The sequence below is a fragment of the Trichosurus vulpecula genome, chromosome 3 (assembly GCF_011100635.1).
Source record: "Trichosurus vulpecula isolate mTriVul1 chromosome 3, mTriVul1.pri, whole genome shotgun sequence".
NCBI classification, from domain to species: Eukaryota; Metazoa; Chordata; class Mammalia; order Diprotodontia; family Phalangeridae; genus Trichosurus; species Trichosurus vulpecula.
Genome location: NC_050575.1, coordinates 164,341,130 through 164,362,431, shown reverse-complemented (window position 1 = coordinate 164,362,431; position 21,302 = coordinate 164,341,130). Strand labels below are relative to the sequence as shown.

At 37.7% G+C, this 21,302-nt stretch overlaps 1 protein-coding gene across 3 annotated transcripts in view; it reads right to left on the bottom strand.

The window, feature by feature from the left end:
• The window catches only part of FUBP3 (far upstream element binding protein 3), a 67,788-nt gene extending 46,924 nt beyond the window's left edge, over nucleotides 1–20,864 (bottom strand). For 2 of the 3 annotated variants that reach the window (XM_036750537.1, XM_036750539.1), the window contains exons 1-2: nucleotides 20,682–20,864; nucleotides 8,847–8,955 (exon numbers count right to left, since the gene is read on the bottom strand). In XM_036750537.1, the coding sequence (XP_036606432.1) occupies nucleotides 8,847–8,955; nucleotides 20,682–20,768 (196 nt within the window). In that variant the 5' untranslated portion in view covers nucleotides 20,769–20,864. The remainder of the gene's footprint in view (nucleotides 1–8,846; nucleotides 8,956–20,681) is intronic. The other variant, XM_036750538.1, reaches the window with a different exon arrangement.
• Between the last annotated feature and the right edge of the window lie 438 nt (nucleotides 20,865–21,302).

The window sequence follows — 21,302 nt, the reverse complement described above, 5'->3', positions numbered from 1 at the left end:
CAAGAATTCAATATTATACCTTAATAAAGTCAACAACACTTTCACCTATTTCTGTCAACCAGTTAATCTGTGGTTCAGGTAATTTTCAATTTATGAAGAACAAGTTGAAGATTCTGGCATTTTACTCATATCCCATCATTAGATAACATGATCACGAAGCTTTACCAAGTGTTAAAACAGTTTGATCAAAAGTTTAGGGTGGGAGTGACTCTTGTGCCCAAGTATTTTCACAAAGACAGAAAAACTCCTCAGATAAGTTAGAAATTTCAGTTTTAAATTCCTGCTCCAGAGAGCAGATAAGATTCTAATTTTCTAACAAGAACTGATGATTCTAAAATACATAAAAAGATCATTCTACCCTTTAACCAAAATTCCTTTCTACATCTAAAACAAATTCCTTTTCTATTTCAGGGTACCGGCCATCTCGAAATTGTGACCTTCAAGTTTATTCACTGAGTTGTAAACTAGGACATCCTGAAAGGAGGCTGCATCTGGGTTTTATGTTAAAAATTTGAATATTTATAGCTAATGTTGAGTAACTTTTTGAAAATTCAAAATGATTTGCTTTATACATTGCTAGAGGACTAAAGAATTATGTACAGCTAGATCCTCAATTAGTAATGAATCCTCTTTAATGGTTATGTAATTTAAATCACAATGCATATTTCCATTGGGCTAGAATCAATTACCAGGTTTTACCGTAATTACGACTTCAAATTGTATGAATTCTAATATAGTCAGTTCTTCTATAACACGTTTCAAAGATGTGAATTTGTTATAACACAATTGGTATATTAGGGAACATTTCTAATTTGCTTTTGTGTGATTTCTTCTGAGAGAAACACCGAGAACGCAGAAAACCACCACTTCACAATAACTCACAAGCTGCAATCCTTTAGAAGCTGACTTCCACAAGCAAACTTCAGGTCTTTGTCAAGGTAAAGTGCCATTTTATTATATATCTTCTGACGCAGTAGGAGCAGGCTGGTGCGTACCACATCTATCGTTACTTCTAGACCCCTACTTCCCTTATAGCCATGGACTCCAGAGTAAGACCCAGTGTTTCCTATTTGCAGTCTGAGGAAGGAAGGGGTGAGTGGGGTGGGCGTGGGGGTGGGGGGTGAAGATCTGCAGGCCAAATGGCAGGCCAAGCAGCAGCCCTAGGTTTCAGATGAAACCACCATTTTAGTATTTATGTATTTCTTAACTTCATTTAACATGCATAATATGCTACCATAATTTCCTATCTCTTTTTTAATGTGTCACTGATTAAGTTTTTGAGCTTTTTAACCCCTAACTCCATTTTCTCCATAAGTTCTGTGGTTTTTATTGTGTGATTTTGCACAGAGTGGTGCTTTTTGGGAAGGTATATGTAGTGTTAAAGCAGAACTGCCTATACATCCAACCACTTTAGGGGATTCATTATTTGCATTAATTGGGAGATGGGGTAGTGGTGGTGCATAGTTGTATACTAGTTTCACAGGAAATGACATCAATCTCAAAGAAAAGATTATTTCTTAGACAAATTAGAAGTGCTCAGTGTCTAGCTTCTTTTCTGAACTATTCAGAGGCTCAGTCACTATTTACAAAATGCAGTTTAAGAAAAATTTGCCTTTATGAATATCCATTTCTTTATTATACTGAAAAATTCCACAGTCTTGCAGTACTAAGAAATGCCTGAATCATTCTCATTATTTTTTGCATGCCTAAACTTTTAACAAATGAAATAGCAACATGGTTTTGATTCTAAGAGAGGTGTCAAGTAAACATCAACATGGTTTCTTTTAAAAAAAAAAAAAGTGCTTTATATATTTATTCAAGAAAATGGAACACCTAGCCCCATGACCTTATCTCTTGCTCATGCCAGGAAAACAAATGATGAAATGATGTTGTCAGGCCCAATATTCAGGTTATCTAATGAAGTTTAACTAAAAATTTACATATCTAGAATAAATCTAGGTAAAAAGGCAATTTCACTTCTGATTAGTGGGGCATAACATATAATTCATAATTTAAATGACTTCACTCAAAAGAGATATAAATTAAATTTGCATAATCTTATAATTTAGCCAAAAGAAGAAATTCAGTATGCCACAAGTAAAAGATATTTTTAGAAGAAAAATGGAAAAATAACAAGTTAGAGGGGAATCTCTTGTTCAAATACAGAATAAGTTTTTATATAACACACAGGAATTCCTAGTCCACATTGGAGATATGCTTCATAACAGAGAAGATTTAAACATTTCTACCTTAGGCACCCTCAATCTTTGAAAGTAAAAGGGCAAAGTTTTCATCTTCTGTTTAAAAAGATTTAGCCCAAAGTAGTAGGTAAAGACAAAATTATATTACATCACATTAGAAGCATGAAGGAAAATTACCCAATGGAATGAGCAATATTCTTGGGCTGTCACTTGAATTTATTTGTTCCTTAGTTTCTTCACCTGCAAAATGGGAACACTGGAATAATCTAATTCAAAGTGGATAGAGTAAGAGCAGAAAAAATGTTGTACAAAGTGCCTTTTAGAAGTTTCATTCCAACGTGTTCTAAGCATTCCATCCACTAGGGTATAAGACGTACATATGTTTTATTACTCTAACTGTAAGCAGAAGGCGAAAACAAAGTTTTTTTTTAGATGTGCCATATTGATCTACAGTTCTGAAGTGGTGGGTCAGAGAATCCATCCATTAAAACGATTTATGTGGAAAGCCAGACATGATATTTAGAGTGGAGCCATGTGGGAAGAAATTAAACATGAATCTCTTCCTCTATGCCTGTGCCTCCCTCCCCTGATAAAAGGGTTACCTTATATTACGGATTTTTACTAGATATAAAACAAAGAAAACATAAGCTGTAACGTTTATCTAAGAAAACACTAACAACCACTCAATCAAAGCAAACAAAACAATCTAGTAAAGCCTCATTTTCCAGTGGTAGTTTCAACTGTGCTTACTACCTGCCTTAACTTCGTTAGGTCCCTTAATCTCTCTAGACCTTGGATCTCAAATTCCTCATCTGTAAAACAAGGATTGAGACTTAATAACCTCTGAAGTCCCTTCTAGTTGTAGATCTATGAACCAGAAGCCTGTTGGTATCTCAAAGCCATTTGTATGTTTTCATATGATAGTTCCTGTCTCTTCTCCACGACTTGGATTGTAAACTCAGTTCAACTGGTAGACTACCAATCTGGGATGTAACTATTTTAAGAAATAGACCAGAACATGGACATTGAAATGAGTGCTTTTCCCTTCAAAATAACCACCTTTGAGGGTCATATTTTTTCTGGAACTCCTCTTTCATCAGAATTTTCAAAGACAGAAAATCCAATCTTGATGTCACACTTCTTCACAGGCCAAAAAATTGTGACCCAGCACAATCATCCATTTTCTTGAAGAGACCACTTCAAATAACTTGGCTATTTCCAAAAATCAAAACCATCCTCTAAGGATGAAGTGGTCCCAAGTGAAGATATTCAGAACATTATCCTGTGGATTCTGAAGGCAATTCTAGGAGAAATTCCAGAAATGTTTTGAGGACTGGAAAGATCAGGAAAAGAATGATACAGTTTCCCCAAAGTGACTACTTTGAAGGAACCATAGTCATTTGAACATTCTGAAGTTCAACTAAACATATTGATTGCATTTCTTTATGGTTAACACCTGTTAAAAAAAGACTAGCGTAAGCCATCTGAAAAGAATGGCAATTCTTATCTTTCTGTAGAGTAGGGCAAAGAAGCCATGCCCAACCAACACCTACTGGTAAAAGTGAAGAGTAGCTAAGGTTACTTCCATGAGCACCTCAATAATACAAAGGAATGAACCTAAGAGAGAATATCATACCACCTTCCTCCGAGACACAGTACAGTGTACTGGATAGAAGAGCTGGAGCTGAATCAGGAGAGACTTCGGCTTGAAACCTACTGGAAGCTGCAGTTACCTGACCTAAATATGGGGATGATAACATTTGTCGTATCCAATGCAAAGGGCTATTGTAAAGCCCCAAAGAGATCATGTTTGTAAAGTGCTCTGAAAATCTTGGCATGACATATAAATGCCAACTATTACTGCTGTTGTTATCGTTTCCAGCTCTTCTGACAGGTTCAGGTAGAAAGGTCTTGAGAAGTCACTAACCACTATCATTCCTTTATAGTCTATGGGACATCAAACGCAAAATAATAAAAGCCATTTTTCACAAGATTGTTTTCTATAGGATCAGCAAGATACTGATGTTAACTCAGACATGATATTGCCCAATTAAGTGAAAAGAAAAAAAACATACACAGAAAGAAATCTGGATTTAAAAAAGCATAACAGTGATTCTAAATTGTCTTAATTAACTGAAGGTCAAAAGATTAAGGCATTAAAAGGAGTCAAAGCAGTCCAAAGAGCAATTCAACAATAAAAAACTGTGTACTTTTGAGTCCTGGGAAGTAAAGAAATAAAAGATGAGAGCCTTTGAAGAAGAAGGATGTAGAAATTTTCCAATCATCTACAAGGTGACAAGAAGCCCAATACAATGAAAATCTAAGTTGAGTCAAATAAGAAGCCATCTATCTCCCATTAACATAATGAATACTGTTCTTTTAAGTTCTTGTGCAACAATATTATATCAAGGTGATTATGGATAACAATAGTTCAGGTTGTGATGATGGCCCAGTTCCAGTACAGCTTACTAGTGAAGCTCTCCAGGATATTAAACTGTATTTGTAATATAGGGATTTGCTAGAATTTGTTACAATGTTCCTTGAGGGCAGACTCTTTTTGCCTTTCTTTGTAGGCTCAGTGCTTAGCACAGTGCTTCTCAGAGTAAGCACTGAACAAATGCCTGTTGACTGACTATGTAATATCAAGTTTCTGATGCATAATTCCAGCCACCAAGTATTTGATAAGCACTAAATTTTAGTAACTTACAGTTAATATGTTTCACAATCTCTATTGTTTCCATGTATAATCTATATTGAACACTAAGTCCAGACTCCTTAAGGGTAACCTTTCTATAGTTTCTGGTAGTAACGACCTAGTCCTAAACTATGATAATAAACCCCACCAAAAAAAAAAAAGGCCTGAGTCAGCCATGTCTGAAGCTTCTTTGTTGACATACTGCTCATTTGGATGTCACTCACAGAGGGCTTTTTGATTCTATTTTTGGCTATTAGTCATTTCTTAGGTTTCCCTTTTGGTTACATTTGATCCAATATTTGTGCCCATTTTATCTGCTACTATTGGCCAGTGAAAGTGCTATGTGATTGTTCTAAAAGTTTCTGACTTACCATATGTCCTAAAAATATCTATTAATCTCTTCCTCCTTTTTGTCATGGAAATGTTAATCATTTTATAGATGTCGTAAGGCAATATATTCTGAATTTGTTAATATCATATATTTTTTGTTACATACTTTCCAAACGTGTTTCAGTCCCTTTTAAAATTCCAAAGGTTTTATACCACCCATATTACTGCCACTACCATTAGGGGCAAAATAATTACTAATAATATTGGCACAAGACTGGTACTGTATAGTCGTTAATTGCTTTCAACTTTCTCTATTAGCTTTGATTTCAGAATGCCACTAAGTTTCTTTACTTTATTTAGCCACAGGCTCAAAATCTTGTTATCTTCATACTCAATGTGTTTTGCCTGGTGGAGACAAAGGTACAACCATACTCCATATTTAAGCTTGAAGCCTTTAGACCCATCTTTCCTTGGTATACATTAAGAACTTTATACCTATCATGTTCAAATCACATTCGGGGATCACTGGAGAAAGATCTGTTTTGAGGGAGCCACAGAGCTTGATATCATTTCATCCATAAACATGATATTTTTATTTGACTCCTTTAATTTGGAAACTATACTTCGTTCTACTTAGGAAATATGATAATGTACTTAAAGAGAGAAACGTAATGGTTTCGAACTGTCTCTGTGAAGAAATATCATGTCTTATATTCATTATTCTTGAGATTATTGTGTTAGTGGCATATTTTAAACAGGAAATTGGTTATCCACATAGATATTAGATCCATGTGAATATTATAAATTTATTTTACGTATTTGTAGTATGTGAATAAACTAAGAGAGTGGGACCAAGTCAAAGGTTTTGTGATAATCAACAAAGACAATATGTTACAGTTTTTTGGGTCAGATTGTCTAAGAATAAGTTGCTCTTTATACCACTTGGGTTTTTTGGAGTATGCTTTTTGTTTATGAGTCAATATACTGTTTTCTTATTAAGTAATCATAGATGTTTTCTTCATAGTAAAAGCTGCAAATGCTTTGGTATAAAGTATGTAAGAAAATAAATGGCCTATATTTGGAAAGATCACTTGTATTCTCATCTTTTGATAATAGATGGTACCTTATGTTAAGATGGAATCAGGTATACACACTAGTATGTTGCCTTGTTAAGTAATTTATGTTGGCACCTATAAGTGTTAGAAAATTATGGATCTGACTTTGCCTCAGCATTTTCCAGTTTTGTAGAGGAACTAGATTTCTAGTTACTTCCTTTAACATACCTGTTATATCATTCACTAATTAATGCTATATAAGCTTTCTACCTCCTGTTTGATCTCACTTGCATTTTTATTGTACTGTACTTCCTGCAATGAACCATGTCCTTCTTCTAGGGTTCTCTCTTATCTGATCTTTTGAAGAAACTATAGTATAGTTTTTGTTGGAATTGTTTGGGGGTGGGGGGAGGGGAGGAGGCTGCCTTAATTCTCTGTACCATTTAACCTACTTTTTCTTTAAATTGTTAATTAGTCCACCTTCTACTCAGTAGCCAGAATGATCTTCCTAATGTTCAGATCTTATCATGTCGTCCTCTATTCAATAAATTTCAGTGGCTCCCTATTATCTCCAGAATCAAATATAAAATCCTGTTTTAAAACTCTTCAAAACCTGGCCCCTTCCTATCTTTGCAGTCTTCTTATATTTTCGTTCCTTTCACGTATTCTACAATTCAGTGAAACTAGCCTTCTTGTTATTCCTTTCATATGACACTCTTTTATCTCCTGATTCTGGTTGTCTCACACGCTCTCCCTCATCTCTGTCTCCTGGCTTCCTTCAAGACAAGAGGCCTTTCCCAGTTTGTCTTTCCCCTCCCTTCCCCCTCCAGGGACTTACCCCGTTTGTGTACATATAGATATATCTGTATCTATCTTGTATGTACATAGTTGTTTGCATGTTGTTTCCCCCATTAGACTACGAGCACTTTGAAGACAGGTATTGTTTTTGCCTTTCTCTATAACCAGTATTTAGCATGGTGCACGGCCCATAGTAAACACCTAAAAAATGCTTCTTGACTAATTCTGGGAATCTAGAATTTCTAATGTTCTCATTTTTCAGATTCCTTTCTGCATGTTTCTTTTCTTGTTGCCTTTATCTGAGTAAAATAGTATTAAAGTTTTTAGTGTGTGTGCCAGCTGGATATTGATGCAATCTTCCAATGCCCTTCCATAGATCTCTAACAGCTCTCTCAAGGTACTTTTGCCACAATGGTGTTTGACACTTGCTCTTAGGGGTATTTTTTAAGAGCTCCACTTTTCCTCTCATGATTCTTACCATAGCAACAGCTGCCACATACACTGCTGTGAGCGGGTCCTGAAATGTTTTTACATTTTGTCAAATACTGTGAAAGAATGTCTTGATTCATGATAGTTACAGTAGATATCAGCTTTTAAAAATGGTTATAGCAGATACCAGCTTTTTAAAATGATTATTTTGGTATAATTGATCTGCTAGTCGGATTCATGCCATCGTGTACAAAAAAGACTTTTTGAAATTACAACTTAAGTATTCCCATCTACCTCATCTATTCCGTTATTAGGTATAATTTCTGGGGTTAACACTGTCAAGATTTTTAATGACCTGAGGTTCTTCAACTTTTCCCTCTTCAGATTTTAGTAGCTCCTCAATTTCACCTATTATTTAGTCTAACATAAGCTTGGAAATATGGTTATTATTTTGTGCTGACCCTTTACTAGTTGGCAAATGTTTCATGTGACTTGGAGCTGGGCATATCACTGACAAAAAGTAGCATAAACCCCCTTTCTATGTATGTTAAGATGTTTGCAATTTTGTTATGCGATAGTATTGGCACATAATCAAAGTATTCCTATCTTTAGTTCATTTCACTTATTATGTGCCTACCTCAGGTGGGGTACTGACAGGTATTTCTGATTTGTTCCAAAGTATCTTGCTTTCTTTCTTATAGTACCCAAACCTTGAGTAGGGCCAGTCAGCAAAACTACAACAGCTTATTTCTTTGACTTTTTAGGAGTGGTCCTATCAGTAATCCAGTCAAGTGGCACCAGAGCCCAACCTGCCAATTTTTCAGGGCTCTTGCCAGGCCTTCTCAGGACACCTGAAGTTTCCACTGTACATGGCTCCAGTTGGCATTCCCCTACTTTGCTACTACCTTCTGTCCCTCCTGACATGTCTGAAGAGCTAGAGATTATCCTGATTTATAGCTTCTGAAAATATCTACATAACCAACATTCAAGTTCTCAGAGGACTCAATTCACATATGTACATGAATTGGAAGGAGGACCAAGTCAACCAAAACCTCACCTCCATCAAATTACTTCAAAACTGATACTTAGAACTAAATAAAGTCTTCATTTCAAAGATAAGCCAGCGTTGAAAAGAATTTTATCTTATGAAGGCAAGTAAGAAATGAACTAGTGGAGAATAGCTAAGAAAGTCATATTCAATTCTTAGAATTTCACCTCAAATACTTCCTCTACTATTCCTTATAAAAATGAGAAGTTTAAGAGAGTACTTGAAGAAACAAATTTCAAATAGATTCACAAGAATCTGAAAGGATTACTATCTTTTAAAAGGAAACTTACCTCCATCATCCAGAGGTCGTTTTTGTACTCCATAACCATAAACTGAGGGGTCCACTAGGGGTGTGGAATTATTCAAGTGAGGAATTGCATCTCCAATTTTAGCAGCAATCTGTAGTGAGAAGAAAATTAACAATAAGTCAGAAATCTAAAGTCATGTCTACATTTGAGGGAGACAAACGAAGCCTTTTTTAAACGGCTGTTATCCATTTCTCCCTTTTACTTAGGGTTAAAGATAAGGAATGCCACAATGGCACAAACATTTAAAAAATCATTACTAGCTAGCTTTTCTTTTTGCTATTATTGAACATGTAGCTCTAAGGAAAAAGAAATCTCCCTCAAAATGTGTATTATGCTATACTTTGGAACAAATTCATAGCTTTTAAATTAATATTTTTATAAGTGTGATATTTCAAGGAAACCTGGCATATAACATAAAACATTACGGAGAACTCGCTCTTATAAAAATTCACCAGAGAGTTTCTTTCAAAAATTGCAAAACTCCCCAGGCATATCTAAAACAACTTGATTCACAAAAAGAGATCTCTCTCTAGGAAACACATCCGTTGAAGCTAACTTTTACTTACATCATTCCAAAGGGGCCCAAAATTAATAGGTTCAGCTGAGAGGCTTCCTCACAGGGTTCATATGTTCCCTGTCCCAGATATGAAGTGACAGTTCTTCATCTCCCTAAGTGAAAAACTCTCAGCATTCTGAGAGACAAGAAAAGTTCCCACATGGTCAACTCTCCCTTTTTTGAACTCTTACAGAATTTGTTGGTATCTTATCCTTTACAAGTTTTTGTATTACTGGTGTTTGATCTCCTTTACCAGAGAATGTAAAACTCTTGGAATGGAGGCAGTGCTTTCATTTATCTTTAACACAATGCTTTGCTGAAATGAATAAGAAAAAAACTTATGAAGAGATTTCAAGTCAATTCAACTTTTTACTTTTCCTACGTATCCCCAGCAACATAGCACACTACTATGGACATCATAAGCGCTGAAAAAATGCTTACTGATTGATGGAACAAGCATTTATTCAGCACTTGTGTGTCAGGTACTGTGCACTTTGTGCCCAAGGATACAAATACAAAAAAAAAAAAAAGTCCTTGCCCTCAAGGAGTCAAATCTGTTGAAGAATATTGGTTGATATTCTACTAGGGATGCACAAAAGTATTAAGCTGTTACATTGCAACAAATGGACAGGATCACAGGTTCATAGATCTAAAACTGGAAAGGACTTTGGAGGCCAAGGGAGGTTACAGTGATTTGCCCAAGTTAATATAATAAGTATTCTAGGAAAGGCTGAATGTTTGTTAGGAATGTTGTAGAAAAGATTACTATATCATATGGGAGGCTCTCTCTGAGAGTGTATGTCTAATAGAAAACATTTTTCTTTAAAAAAAAAAAAGAAGGAAAAAAAGGGGTTTGAGGGTTTACAAAATTATTATGAAGGATGATATATAATTTTAGAAATACAAAGCTTCTCATTATCCCAACAGGTATCGATGTTACACTTATTTATGAATGTCACATCCCTACTGATAAGACTTTTTCATCTCTATATTCCCAGTGTCTGTATTTATTGAACTAAAATTGGACGTGACTTTTATTACAAGCACACCTTTTCTACCTATGAAATATACTTAAGCAAAGGAAAATGTACTTAAAACAACAAATTTCAATTATTCTGACTTAGGTAAGTAGAGCAAATAGGTACAAATTAAGCAACCAGCTGAAGCACCCATTCAAGACATTAAACTGTCTTTGGTGGCAGTTTCATGGTCAGACGAGATTGGTGGCATGTCTCCAAAGAGGACCACATTAAAGCAACTAGGTGCTGGGAACAAAGAAATGTGAGTAATAGGTTTCCTCTAAAAATTGCTTTATTTGGAATATTAATGCACTGTTGGTGAATTGGTCCAATGATTCTGGAAAGCAACTTGGAATTTTAATAAAGTGACCAAAATGTCTATACCCTTTGTCTGAAAAGATTATTGCTAGGCACATACTCTGACGAAGCCAATGACACAAAAGGCTCACATACGTGAAAATATTCATAGCAGAGCTTTCTGTGCCAGCAAAGAAGTAGGAAAAAAATGCAGATGCCCGTTGCCTGGGGAATAGTCAAACAAGCTGTGATACATCAATCAACAAGCATTTATTAAGCACTTACTATGGCCAGGTACTGCGATAAATGCTGGGATACAAAGAAGCAGTCTCTGCTCTCAAGCAGCTTACATTCTAATAGGAGAGATGACATGGCTATGTATATGTATGCAGAGTATATGCAAAGTAAATGGAAGGTAACCTGGGAAGGGATGCTCTAGCAGCTGGGGAAAATGGAGAGACCTTCTGCAGAAGGGGGAGTTTGAGTTGAGTTTTGAAGGAAGTCAGAGATTCTAAGAGGTAGAAGAAAAGGAGAGAGTACATTCGAGGCATGGGGACATCCAGTACAATGACATGGAGACAAGATGAAATATCATATGCGCATGACAAGTCGGCCAATGTGGCTGGATAATGTGAAGTAGACTGTAAAGGAAAAGGTCAGGTTGAGAAGAGCTTTAAATGCCAAATGAAAGTACTTTACATTTGACCCTGGAAGCAATAGAGAACCACTGGAGTTTAACTGAGTAGGGAAATGACATAGACTTGCGTTGTACAAAAATTGCTTTCGCAGCTATGTAGATGGATGCATAAGAGTGGGGAAAGACTTGTGGCAGAAAGATCGACTGAAGGGGCTGTAGAATAACACTGAGCTGAAAGAAGGGAGGAATATGATAAATACAGAAGCTTGAGACAACTTACATGAAATGATAAAAAATGGGAAACAGAGTTGGAAAAAATAATATACAGGACTAGATCAATGTAAACTGAAGAACAAAACAACTGAAATCAAATACCGTGAAATTATAAAGAGTAAGCCTAGCCCCAAAGAAGAGACATGAGAAGGTACCATCTCCCCCTTTGCAAAGTAGGGGACCATGAGTACAGAATACTACATATATCAGACCTCAATCTGTTAATCAGTTCTGCTAAACATTTTCCCCTCTTTTTCATTCTTAGAAGGGATAGCTCAGTCACAATGTAATAAGGCATAGCTTCAGGTACACCGAGAAATATAAATGTTGTAAAAACAAAATAGATCAATAAAAATGTCCTTAAAAATTACTTTATAACTTGTGGGTAAAGCTTGGAAGGTAATTATAATATTAATATAAACTGTAGGAAAAAAAATACCACATCTTGAACCCAAATGTCAGCAATTGTACACTTGCTCTAAGAACATATATAATATATAATTCTTGTTTTACAGCATTCTACTTATTTGTTTTTGGATAATAACATGGATATCTGACTACTCATAATGCAAAAGGTGATTATTTCAATGCTACTTTTTAGTCTTGAGACAGGAAATCATGAATTTAAGAGCTATGACCACTGCAATATCTTCTTTTTCATTAGAATGCCTTTCATAAAGAACCACACGTCACATACAACAATCAGGAAATAAAAAGTTTAGTGATTATGATGGCAGGCATTTGTCATTAAAGGCATAGCAGATAGCACAGCCTACAAAGAGTTCAAATGATCCCAAACCAAGAGAGGAAAGAGCTTTGGGATTGTAGATATCAATGAAGATCTAGTAACATTACCAATTTATAACCACAAACCAAAATATCTAACCCAAAACATGAGCCACAAATATATAACTCCTCCCTCAACACATTTGTTTCCTAAAGACTAGAATACTAATTTTTGCTAAAACCACTTATTATAAAAGTCTTTTGATGCAAGATCAAGGTTTTCTGACTTGTTCATATTTCAGTTTATATTGTTGTTACATAATTAAATTTAGAATTAAGAAAGTTTCCACTACAAATTAAGTAGATTAAAATAGCATATCATTTTGCCTCTTAAAAACTTTTTTGAATGCAGTTCAACTCATCAGAAGAGGCCTTTTGGTTTCAACTACACCAGGTCTAAACAATTCTAAACAATTCCCAACAGCAGGAAAACCATACTGGTTACTTCTCACAAGTGATCTCACAAGCAGTAGCTGGCAATAAATATAAATCACCACACTTAAGGGAACTAAGGAAAGGCTCACATTTATTAAGGTATAGGTCAGAAGGTAAGCTGAGACACACCGAAGCGAGAATATATTAAATCCAAGTAGTCCCAGCCCTTATCTGACTGAATGACCTTGAATATACACTGTTGGGCTTTTCTGCCTCATGAATGTCACTTTTTTCTTTTGGGGGGTTGAGAGCAAGTATAGGCATGTGCCACCTTTATTTGCACTGCCAGAAACAGTAACAGTGAAGTTGTCTTACTAAGGAATGATATGGCTAAAATTCCACCTTCTATAAGAAGCTTTTCCCAATCCCCTAATGCCTTCCCTTCAAGACTACCTCCAATCTACCATCTGTAATAGTTGTTTGCATGTTGTCTCTTCCCATTAGAGTGAATTCCTTGAGAAGGGATTGTTTTTTGCCATTCTTTGTATCCGCAGTGCTTAGCGCAGTACCTGGCCCATAGTAAGAGCTTAATAAATGCTTGACTTGACGTACAACTTGTATTATTTCATGGATTTCTCAAAGTATATAAAAATTAAATCTACTCACATAAACATTCAGTTTGCATTAAGAATAGCATTTCCAAAACATTTTTGGGAGAGGCAGTAGAGATTAGCCGCAACACTAGATATAGTATGAGCACTGGAATAGGAATCAGTAGACTTAGGTTCCAGTTGGGTTCTGTCACTTGGTACCTACATAACCTTGGGCAGATTAGTCAACCTCTGTTATAAAATTCTTCTCATCTTTAAAATTGGACTAGATCATCTCTATATGGTTCCTTGCAGTTTGAATATATTATCATTTTGTCTGATATATACCATGGTCGATTAAAACAAAAAATACAACATTTTCATGATAGCATGTTGCACCTGATGAAGACATGCAAAGATAATCAAAAGCCTCCCCCACTCCCTTGGCCTTAGAACAAGTTTTGGACCCATTATATGTTAATGAATGTTGCAGCTTCCTCTCCTAAGGTCCTGTGAAGGGGGGCTGGCAGCTAAACAATCTGAGCTTGTATCACCATCCAAAGACCTAGAGATGGTATCATCACAGTATTCAATTTTTGTTCTCCTGGCTGGGAGTCCACCATGACTCCAATACCCACCTTTCTCCCAAAGCTGTAGTCCCAAAATCTTCAGCAGGTGGCCAGAGTCAACCAGCTGGGCTCCCCATACCTAGCTTGGGTCACCTTAGCTGACCCCAACCCATTCTTATTCTACTAATAGTTTATCAGTCTTGGTAATCAAAGCCAACAGTACCATTCAAGGTAGTCTCTCCACTCTAATCTTTTGACTTTCCTTCAGTTGTTAATTAGTCCATCTACCACATAGCAGCCAAAGTGGTTTTCTAAGTGCAATTCTAACTATCTCTCTCCCCTACTCAAAAAACTATAGCACCTGCCTATTGTTCCTGGGACCAAAACATAACCTATTTAGTTTTTCAAGCCCTTCACAACATGGCCCCAACCCTATCTTCCTAGCTTCATCATATACTACTTCCCTGTTCACACATGGCAGGCACTTCACCTTCCTAACTCTTTGCCTTTGTATTGTCTGTTCTCCATGCCTCTAATGTCCTCCCTCCTTAACTCTGTCTCTCAAGAGAATCCTTCACTTCAAGACACAGTTCAAGTACCACGTTCTATTCAAAGTCTTTTCTGATCCCAACCACTAAGGCCCTCCCTTGGATTTAGTTTGTACTTATTCTGTATGTTTTCATTCTTATATGTATACTTATACATATACATGCTAACTCACCCAATAATGTCAACTTCTTGAGGGCTGGAATTAATTCATTTTTGGTCTTTGAATCCCTAGTGCCAAGTAGAGTGCCTTGTACGTACAAGGTACTTAATAAATGCTCGATTGATAAGACAAACTGACTAAATGCTACAAGGACAACCATCTGAAAGTTAAACATGCCTAATTACAGAGAAAACTTTAGTTTTAAATCTAGAATACTAATGCCAGGAGAGCTTTATCCAACAACCTAAAAGACTTTAACAGGTTTTTGTTTTCTAAATTTTTGATGCATTGTGCTTTATGGGTCTTATATATTTACCTCAAAAACTTTAATGTGCTCAATGCAGTGAGTTAGCTTTTAAACTTAGCTATATTTCTCAATCTTAGTAGACACTAAAACAATATTTTATCTTTTTATTTTCATTAAAGACTCTAAGGAAAAGGCATTCAGGTCAGTCTTTCAAGTGGTTTCTTACTATCAAGCATCAGGACAAAATATTTTGTCATGTTTCTAAAAGTATTAGGTTTTTACTTCCCCTAAATATATTCATGACAAAACTTTGAAACACAAAATATTTGTAAGTGGGATGATCCGAAGTGCAAAGCAAAAGAATGAAGATGCTACGTGGAAGGACTGCGGGTGTTTGGGTAGAAGCCCAATTTATCATATCATATCAAGAGGAAAAAATCAAAATGAGATAACTAAATGATTTCAGATCCAATTTAGCAAGTACCTTACGGAATGTCTGAGCTGGAAGGGTCCAAGAGATGATCTAGAATCTCTTGGTTTAGAAGCTAGGGAAACTAAGGTTCAGAAAGCAAATTTGCAGCCAATTAGTGGCAGAGCTGGCATTAGAGCTGAGATCTCCTGATCTGTATACACTTTAGTTCCCCTGTCACTACACCAAATACTAAATAACCAGCAGATACTTGTTATTTTTTTTTTTTGCTTTTTGGCAGGGCAATTGGGGTTAAGTGACTTGCCCAAGGTCACACAGCTAGTGTAAGTGTCAAGTGTCTGAGGCCGAATTTGAACTCAGGTCCTCCTGACTCCAGGACCGGTGCTCTATTCACTGCGCCACCTAGCTGCCCCAGATACTTGCTATTTGAAAAACAAATATGAAGAACAGTTTTGAGTCTAAGAGACACATTAAACTAAAGCTTCAGCAGAAATTAAAAATATGGTATATCCATGAGTTGTCCATGGAAAGTAGGAGAAAAGTGCTTTTATTTATGGGAAGCTTCTAAATTTAATTGTTGTTGGAATGCAGATAACATTTATTCCTCAACATGAAACTGGGTGTTTGGTGCCTTTGCTGATGTGCAATGACCCAAGCTATCAACATAATCAAAACACACTTGTGCATACTCACTGTGTACTATACTGAGTTGTACCACAGCAAACAAGCCTAGAATAAAATCTTAAGTGAATCCCATAGATTTTATAGAGTGCTTTTTTTGGGGGGGAGGGGGGGCGGGATCTATTGTGTGAAAAAATACAGTGCAAGAGCTAATCTGGTCAGGAAGTGTTGAGCTGAGTAATTCTAACTTGTCCACACTTTACCCTATGATTCTTATGAGAGATTCCTGTACTTAACAGGACTTAAGTTTACTGGGATTTTATCACTTTTGACATTTTAGAGGAGTTTGGGGGACAGCTTAATCAAGTCCCTGCTTTTACTCCACCATCTTTGCTGCACCCCCAATTTTTGACATTATAGAGGTGTCAAATCTAAGAGCCAATGAAAAGAAGCTTTTTGTAAGGAATCCATGGTACTCTTTTAAAGAAAATTTGGTGCACGTAAAAAGAAGTTAGCTTATTAAAGTACCATAGCCTTAAACCTGTCCAAATAGCCACAATACATACACTAATCATGGGCTGTAACAGGCTCAAAATATGCATTAACATTTCTAGGAAAATTCAAAGGAAGTATAATAATTCTAAAGCCCTAGTCTAGAGGCGTCAAAATAGAGGCCTGCAGGTTTAAGGCCAGCCCTGGGGAAACTGAAATATAACTAGGAAAAGTTTAACAAAATAAATAAAAGTACAACATAGACAATATTTATTTGTGATTTTCTAAAGCAATATGCACCAGTAAGGATGTTTCTATTTGAGTTAGTGTATGTATGTGTGTAATATGTATGTATGTAGTACTGTACATAGTATACAGTAGCGTATATTGCCCTAATTCAATCAACCTCCTTAACTAAGGCTACAATTAGGAACAGCAGTATAACCTAATGGAAAAAGCACCAGAAGAGGAGTCAACTGGATTTTAGTTCAAGCTTGGATATTACCTAGATGAATGACCTCAGACATAATGACTTAAACTCTTTGAGCTTGTTTCCTCAGAGAGGAGAAAGGATGAGGTTGAACTTGATGATCTTGATTCCATGAACTCTAAAGTTCTATTCTATGGTGACTTCACTCTAAAATTTAATGTATGTAACATATATATATATATATATATGAAAATGCTGAAATATAACACTGTAGGTTAGTCAAAAAAGTTATTTTCTTTAAAAAACAAATAAAACAAAAAAGGCCACTTTCTGCCTGTTGCTCACAGGATGATAATCCAAGGAGAGACGGACTACAGTCAATCTGGTCTGTACTCGAAATGCTGACCTAGAGGTACACACAAGATTTATGCCTTAGGTAAAAGGTTAGACTAGATCACCTTAAGTTTCCTTAAAATTCTAAGATTCTACAGCACGATTACAATAAGACCCTCACCTCACCTCACTAATGACAGGTACAGATAAACCTTTAGAGCCATTTAGTTTGCCAAATAGACTCCTACAATATGAATGATCACTAGTATGCAGAAAAGTATTAGTAATCTATGTCTACCACAACTTTAAATTAATGTTACTGTTTGTATGTGAAGAGGATAGCATTGACCTATCAATACTGCCATGCTTTGAGATTTTTATTCTGTAAAAAAAACTGACAAATTTGTAGCAGCCCATACATACATGTATGCCTTTGCCTTATGACTAACAACAGACATTTTTACAAGGTAGCAGTTTCCAGGATTAGAAGCACTATTCATGGTCATGGAGCTAACTGACCCTTTCTGGGACAAACCCATTACCATGACTTCATTAGTATCTTACTCTAATTAACTTAGTTAACCACAATGTCTGAGGAAATATATTATTTTAAGCATCTGGATAACTGCACGGAAATCACTGAATATCGTTGAAATAAAGATCTTGACAAAAATGACCAAATCAGTCAGTATTTCTATACTTCAGTACTTCTCCTCTCAATAAACAATGATTAACTTGCCTCAAATGTGACTCACTTAAGTTAGTAGATTTAACGAAATATGGATAGACAATTTCTGGGGACAAACTTTTTTTTCACGGGGTATCATCAAAGGATACCTAAGGGACTTAAAAATGACTGCGCTTTGAAAACAGTATCAGAATGAGCTAACAGGATACCTATTCATTCATTTTATTACAAAGAGTGCAAATGATTTCTAATAAACCTTAAATGTGCCACATAAGTGACTTATAGGGTGTGATATATCTAAACTCCCTAAAGACCACAGCGTAATATCCCAACAGGACATGAAGCCCACTCCTCCCTTCCCCTTACATTCCAACAGATAAAACGTATTAAAGAACTTACTATGATGGCGTTATTAAGAATTTAGCTTCTATCAGTGGGCTATGCAGACACTTAATAAGAAAAAAAATCATGGCAATTTTGAAGGAGACCTGCTTTTCCTTATGCCCTAAATAGGGGTGGCAGGTGGGGAAATCACATCTTCCTTAGAGAGCTGCATTAGACCCTGTGCTTCAGTCAGGTATCCTATAGACCAGATGCACATAAAGACATAAAATTCTTTAAGGCAAAATCTACTATAAGCCACATATTATTGTTGATTTCTAACATTCAATTCCTGCCCAGTGCAAATCTATAAAATAAACTTAAAATGACCCACAAACCTGTATTTTATTTTTTAAAGGTCAGCAAGTCCTTGGAGATAGTATCGACTTTCAGCTGCTAACATACAGAAGTAATACATTCACAGCAATTTTCTCCATTGGGCTTATTACTACTCCAGTCAATGGTGCATTTCAGAGCTGGGAACATTTCCAATGAAGTTTTCATTGCTAGTAGTAAACAACATTGCTTCAACAGTCCATAACTGGTCAGCATTTAAGAGGGTCTCCCTCTTGAGCAGGTTGCCCAAGAATAAAAGCTCAACCACTGGCTCAAGAGAGGCAGAAAGTCTTCTCAATGGTTCAAAATGCATTTTAAGTTCAACTACAGGCCTTCTGCACCTGAGGTTCTGAGCACTTTAGGGCAATGGCTATAATCTTCCCGAACTCAGAAGGCCAACAAGGTGGCTGTCAAAACATCAGCACAGAGTGAAAGCCATTATATATTAGTAGCCAGTGAGAAACATGGTTCAGGACCCTGTACTGCAGATGAGAGCACTGCAACTTGATGGCAAAGCTGAAAGAGGCAGAAGGAAAAGGGAGTTGGATGGCATGTTCATCCATGACAGCCACTGATTTGCTCTGTAGACTAGGCAAAATGAATACTCACTACTTTACTGGTTGGAGACTAGGCAGTAAGCAACAGTGCACCAGATAAATTTTTAGTTGGAACCACAGGGTTGGAAAAGTTCTGGGATCCGACATAATGTCTACAGGAGCATCAATATTAAAATGAAAAGTCAGTATCTGGGAAACAGGAAGATTTCCCTCCCCTGGAATACTGGAAAGAGATGTAAAGACCACATCTTCAAGCGCCAGAGTGGAGACATTCTTCTAACACAATGAGTCCTGTTGCTTTCTGTTGGGAACCAAGCAATAATCAGTTTTAGCCCAACTTTTAAAGTAACAGTTAGTGCACCTACAATTAAATATGAAGAGGTGATGAATGTGCGAAGAATATACAGGAAAGACACTCAGAAAAAGAAATTCCATTATTAGGGCTAACTTGTACATCAATTTTATACACTTACACAACACATTCTGCTCTAAGAATCCTAAAAGAAGTCAAGCAGTCTCTTTGGCTGTTAGCTCATCTACTAGATTCTGAGCAGGAAGGTTCTCAAGAGTTCATCATGCAATCCCCTCTTTTTACAGATGAGGTAAATGAGGCACCTATAACTTAAATGATGTGCCTCCTCACTTCATAAAATGAGTTTTCTTAACTGACAAAGATGCATGTTGTTGTCAGTAGAAAAACTGTCTGGCCAGGCGAGTCAGTATCACTGATATTTCTGATCTTGTCAAACTTTCCCACTAAGTAGGGGAAAAATGTCATAGGAAATTCCTACCTCTTGATGGGGGGATGAGGGTAGGGGGTGTTACCAACATCCTTTTGCCCCTCCTATCTGAAATATATCCCTTCCCTTTTCCTTCTCTCAGGTAGCAAAAATCATTACAGATTCAGGGCTATGAAATCATAGGATTTAGAGATGGAAGAGACCTAAAAAGGAAGCTGTAAAATAAAAGCATTGGACTAGATAATCACCAGGGCTCTTTCCAAGCTCCAAATCCTATTGCTTCACTCCAGTAGCCTAAAAATTGTATAACTATTTCTACTAGGCTACTGGGACTTGCAGATAGCATTTGTTTCTTCCTCTATTCTACCTCTTACCACAGTCTCACATTCTTTCCACCCCCAAAATCCTCAGGCTCCCAAGTTCTCACGCAGAACCCCGGACTCCCGCAGAGGTCTATACCCCCAGCTACCAACCCTGGGAGGGAACCTGAGTCCTGCTGGGCAAGAGGCAACCCCAAAGGGCTTTTTCGGCTGCATCAAGCAGCCCCCGAGTCCCACGAAGCAGGCCAGGGCTCAGGCCTCCTTGCACCAAAGGCCTCAGCGTCGGAATGTGCAGTTTCTGCGGGACGCTGAGCAGCCAGGCCCCATCAGGGCGCCGGCTCCCGCCCGCCCCCCGCGGCCTAGCCCCGGTCCCCCGCCCCCGGCCCCGCCTTGGCCTCCTCCGCTCCCCGCCAGCCCGCGCCTACCCGTACCTGCCGGACCCGGGTCAGAGCGTCCACGAAGCCATCAGACTTCATCCCCACCGGAGCCGCGCTCTGTCCCTGCACCAGCTCCGCCATTACAGACGCCGCCGCCACCGCCGCCTCCGCCGCCGCCGCCGCCACTCGGCTCCCCAATCCTGCCTCTCGCTCCGCTTGGGGACCCGTAGCCGGAAAGGGAAAGTCGCTTCACTTCCGCCGGAAAGGAAGCAAGGGGGCCCACAGCTGGACCGGAGCTCGGGCGGTGGGCGGGGTCGTGGACACGTGATCTCGGTCGGACCTGAACGAGGCTGGGGGTGGGGAGGTCTGCAGGTGGTCAGGCTGGGGAGGGGACGGTGGCTCTTTAGGATGGGAGGGCTATCCCAGGAATTGTCCCTTGTTGGGGTGGTGCAGGGAAAACGTGAGCGCCTCTGCTCAGCGACATGTCGTGACTCGTCCTCCCGCCGTAGTGTTGTCGCGACATAGTGTGGTGGGGCGATTATGGATTGATGTGGGCTTGAGATTATTTCAGACCTTGTGAGATATGGCGACATTGACTGGCACTAATGTCGTGAAACAGTCATGGTGGGCACCACGCTGCCCCAGATGGCCTGGCCCCTGTGAAGGCCCATGTTT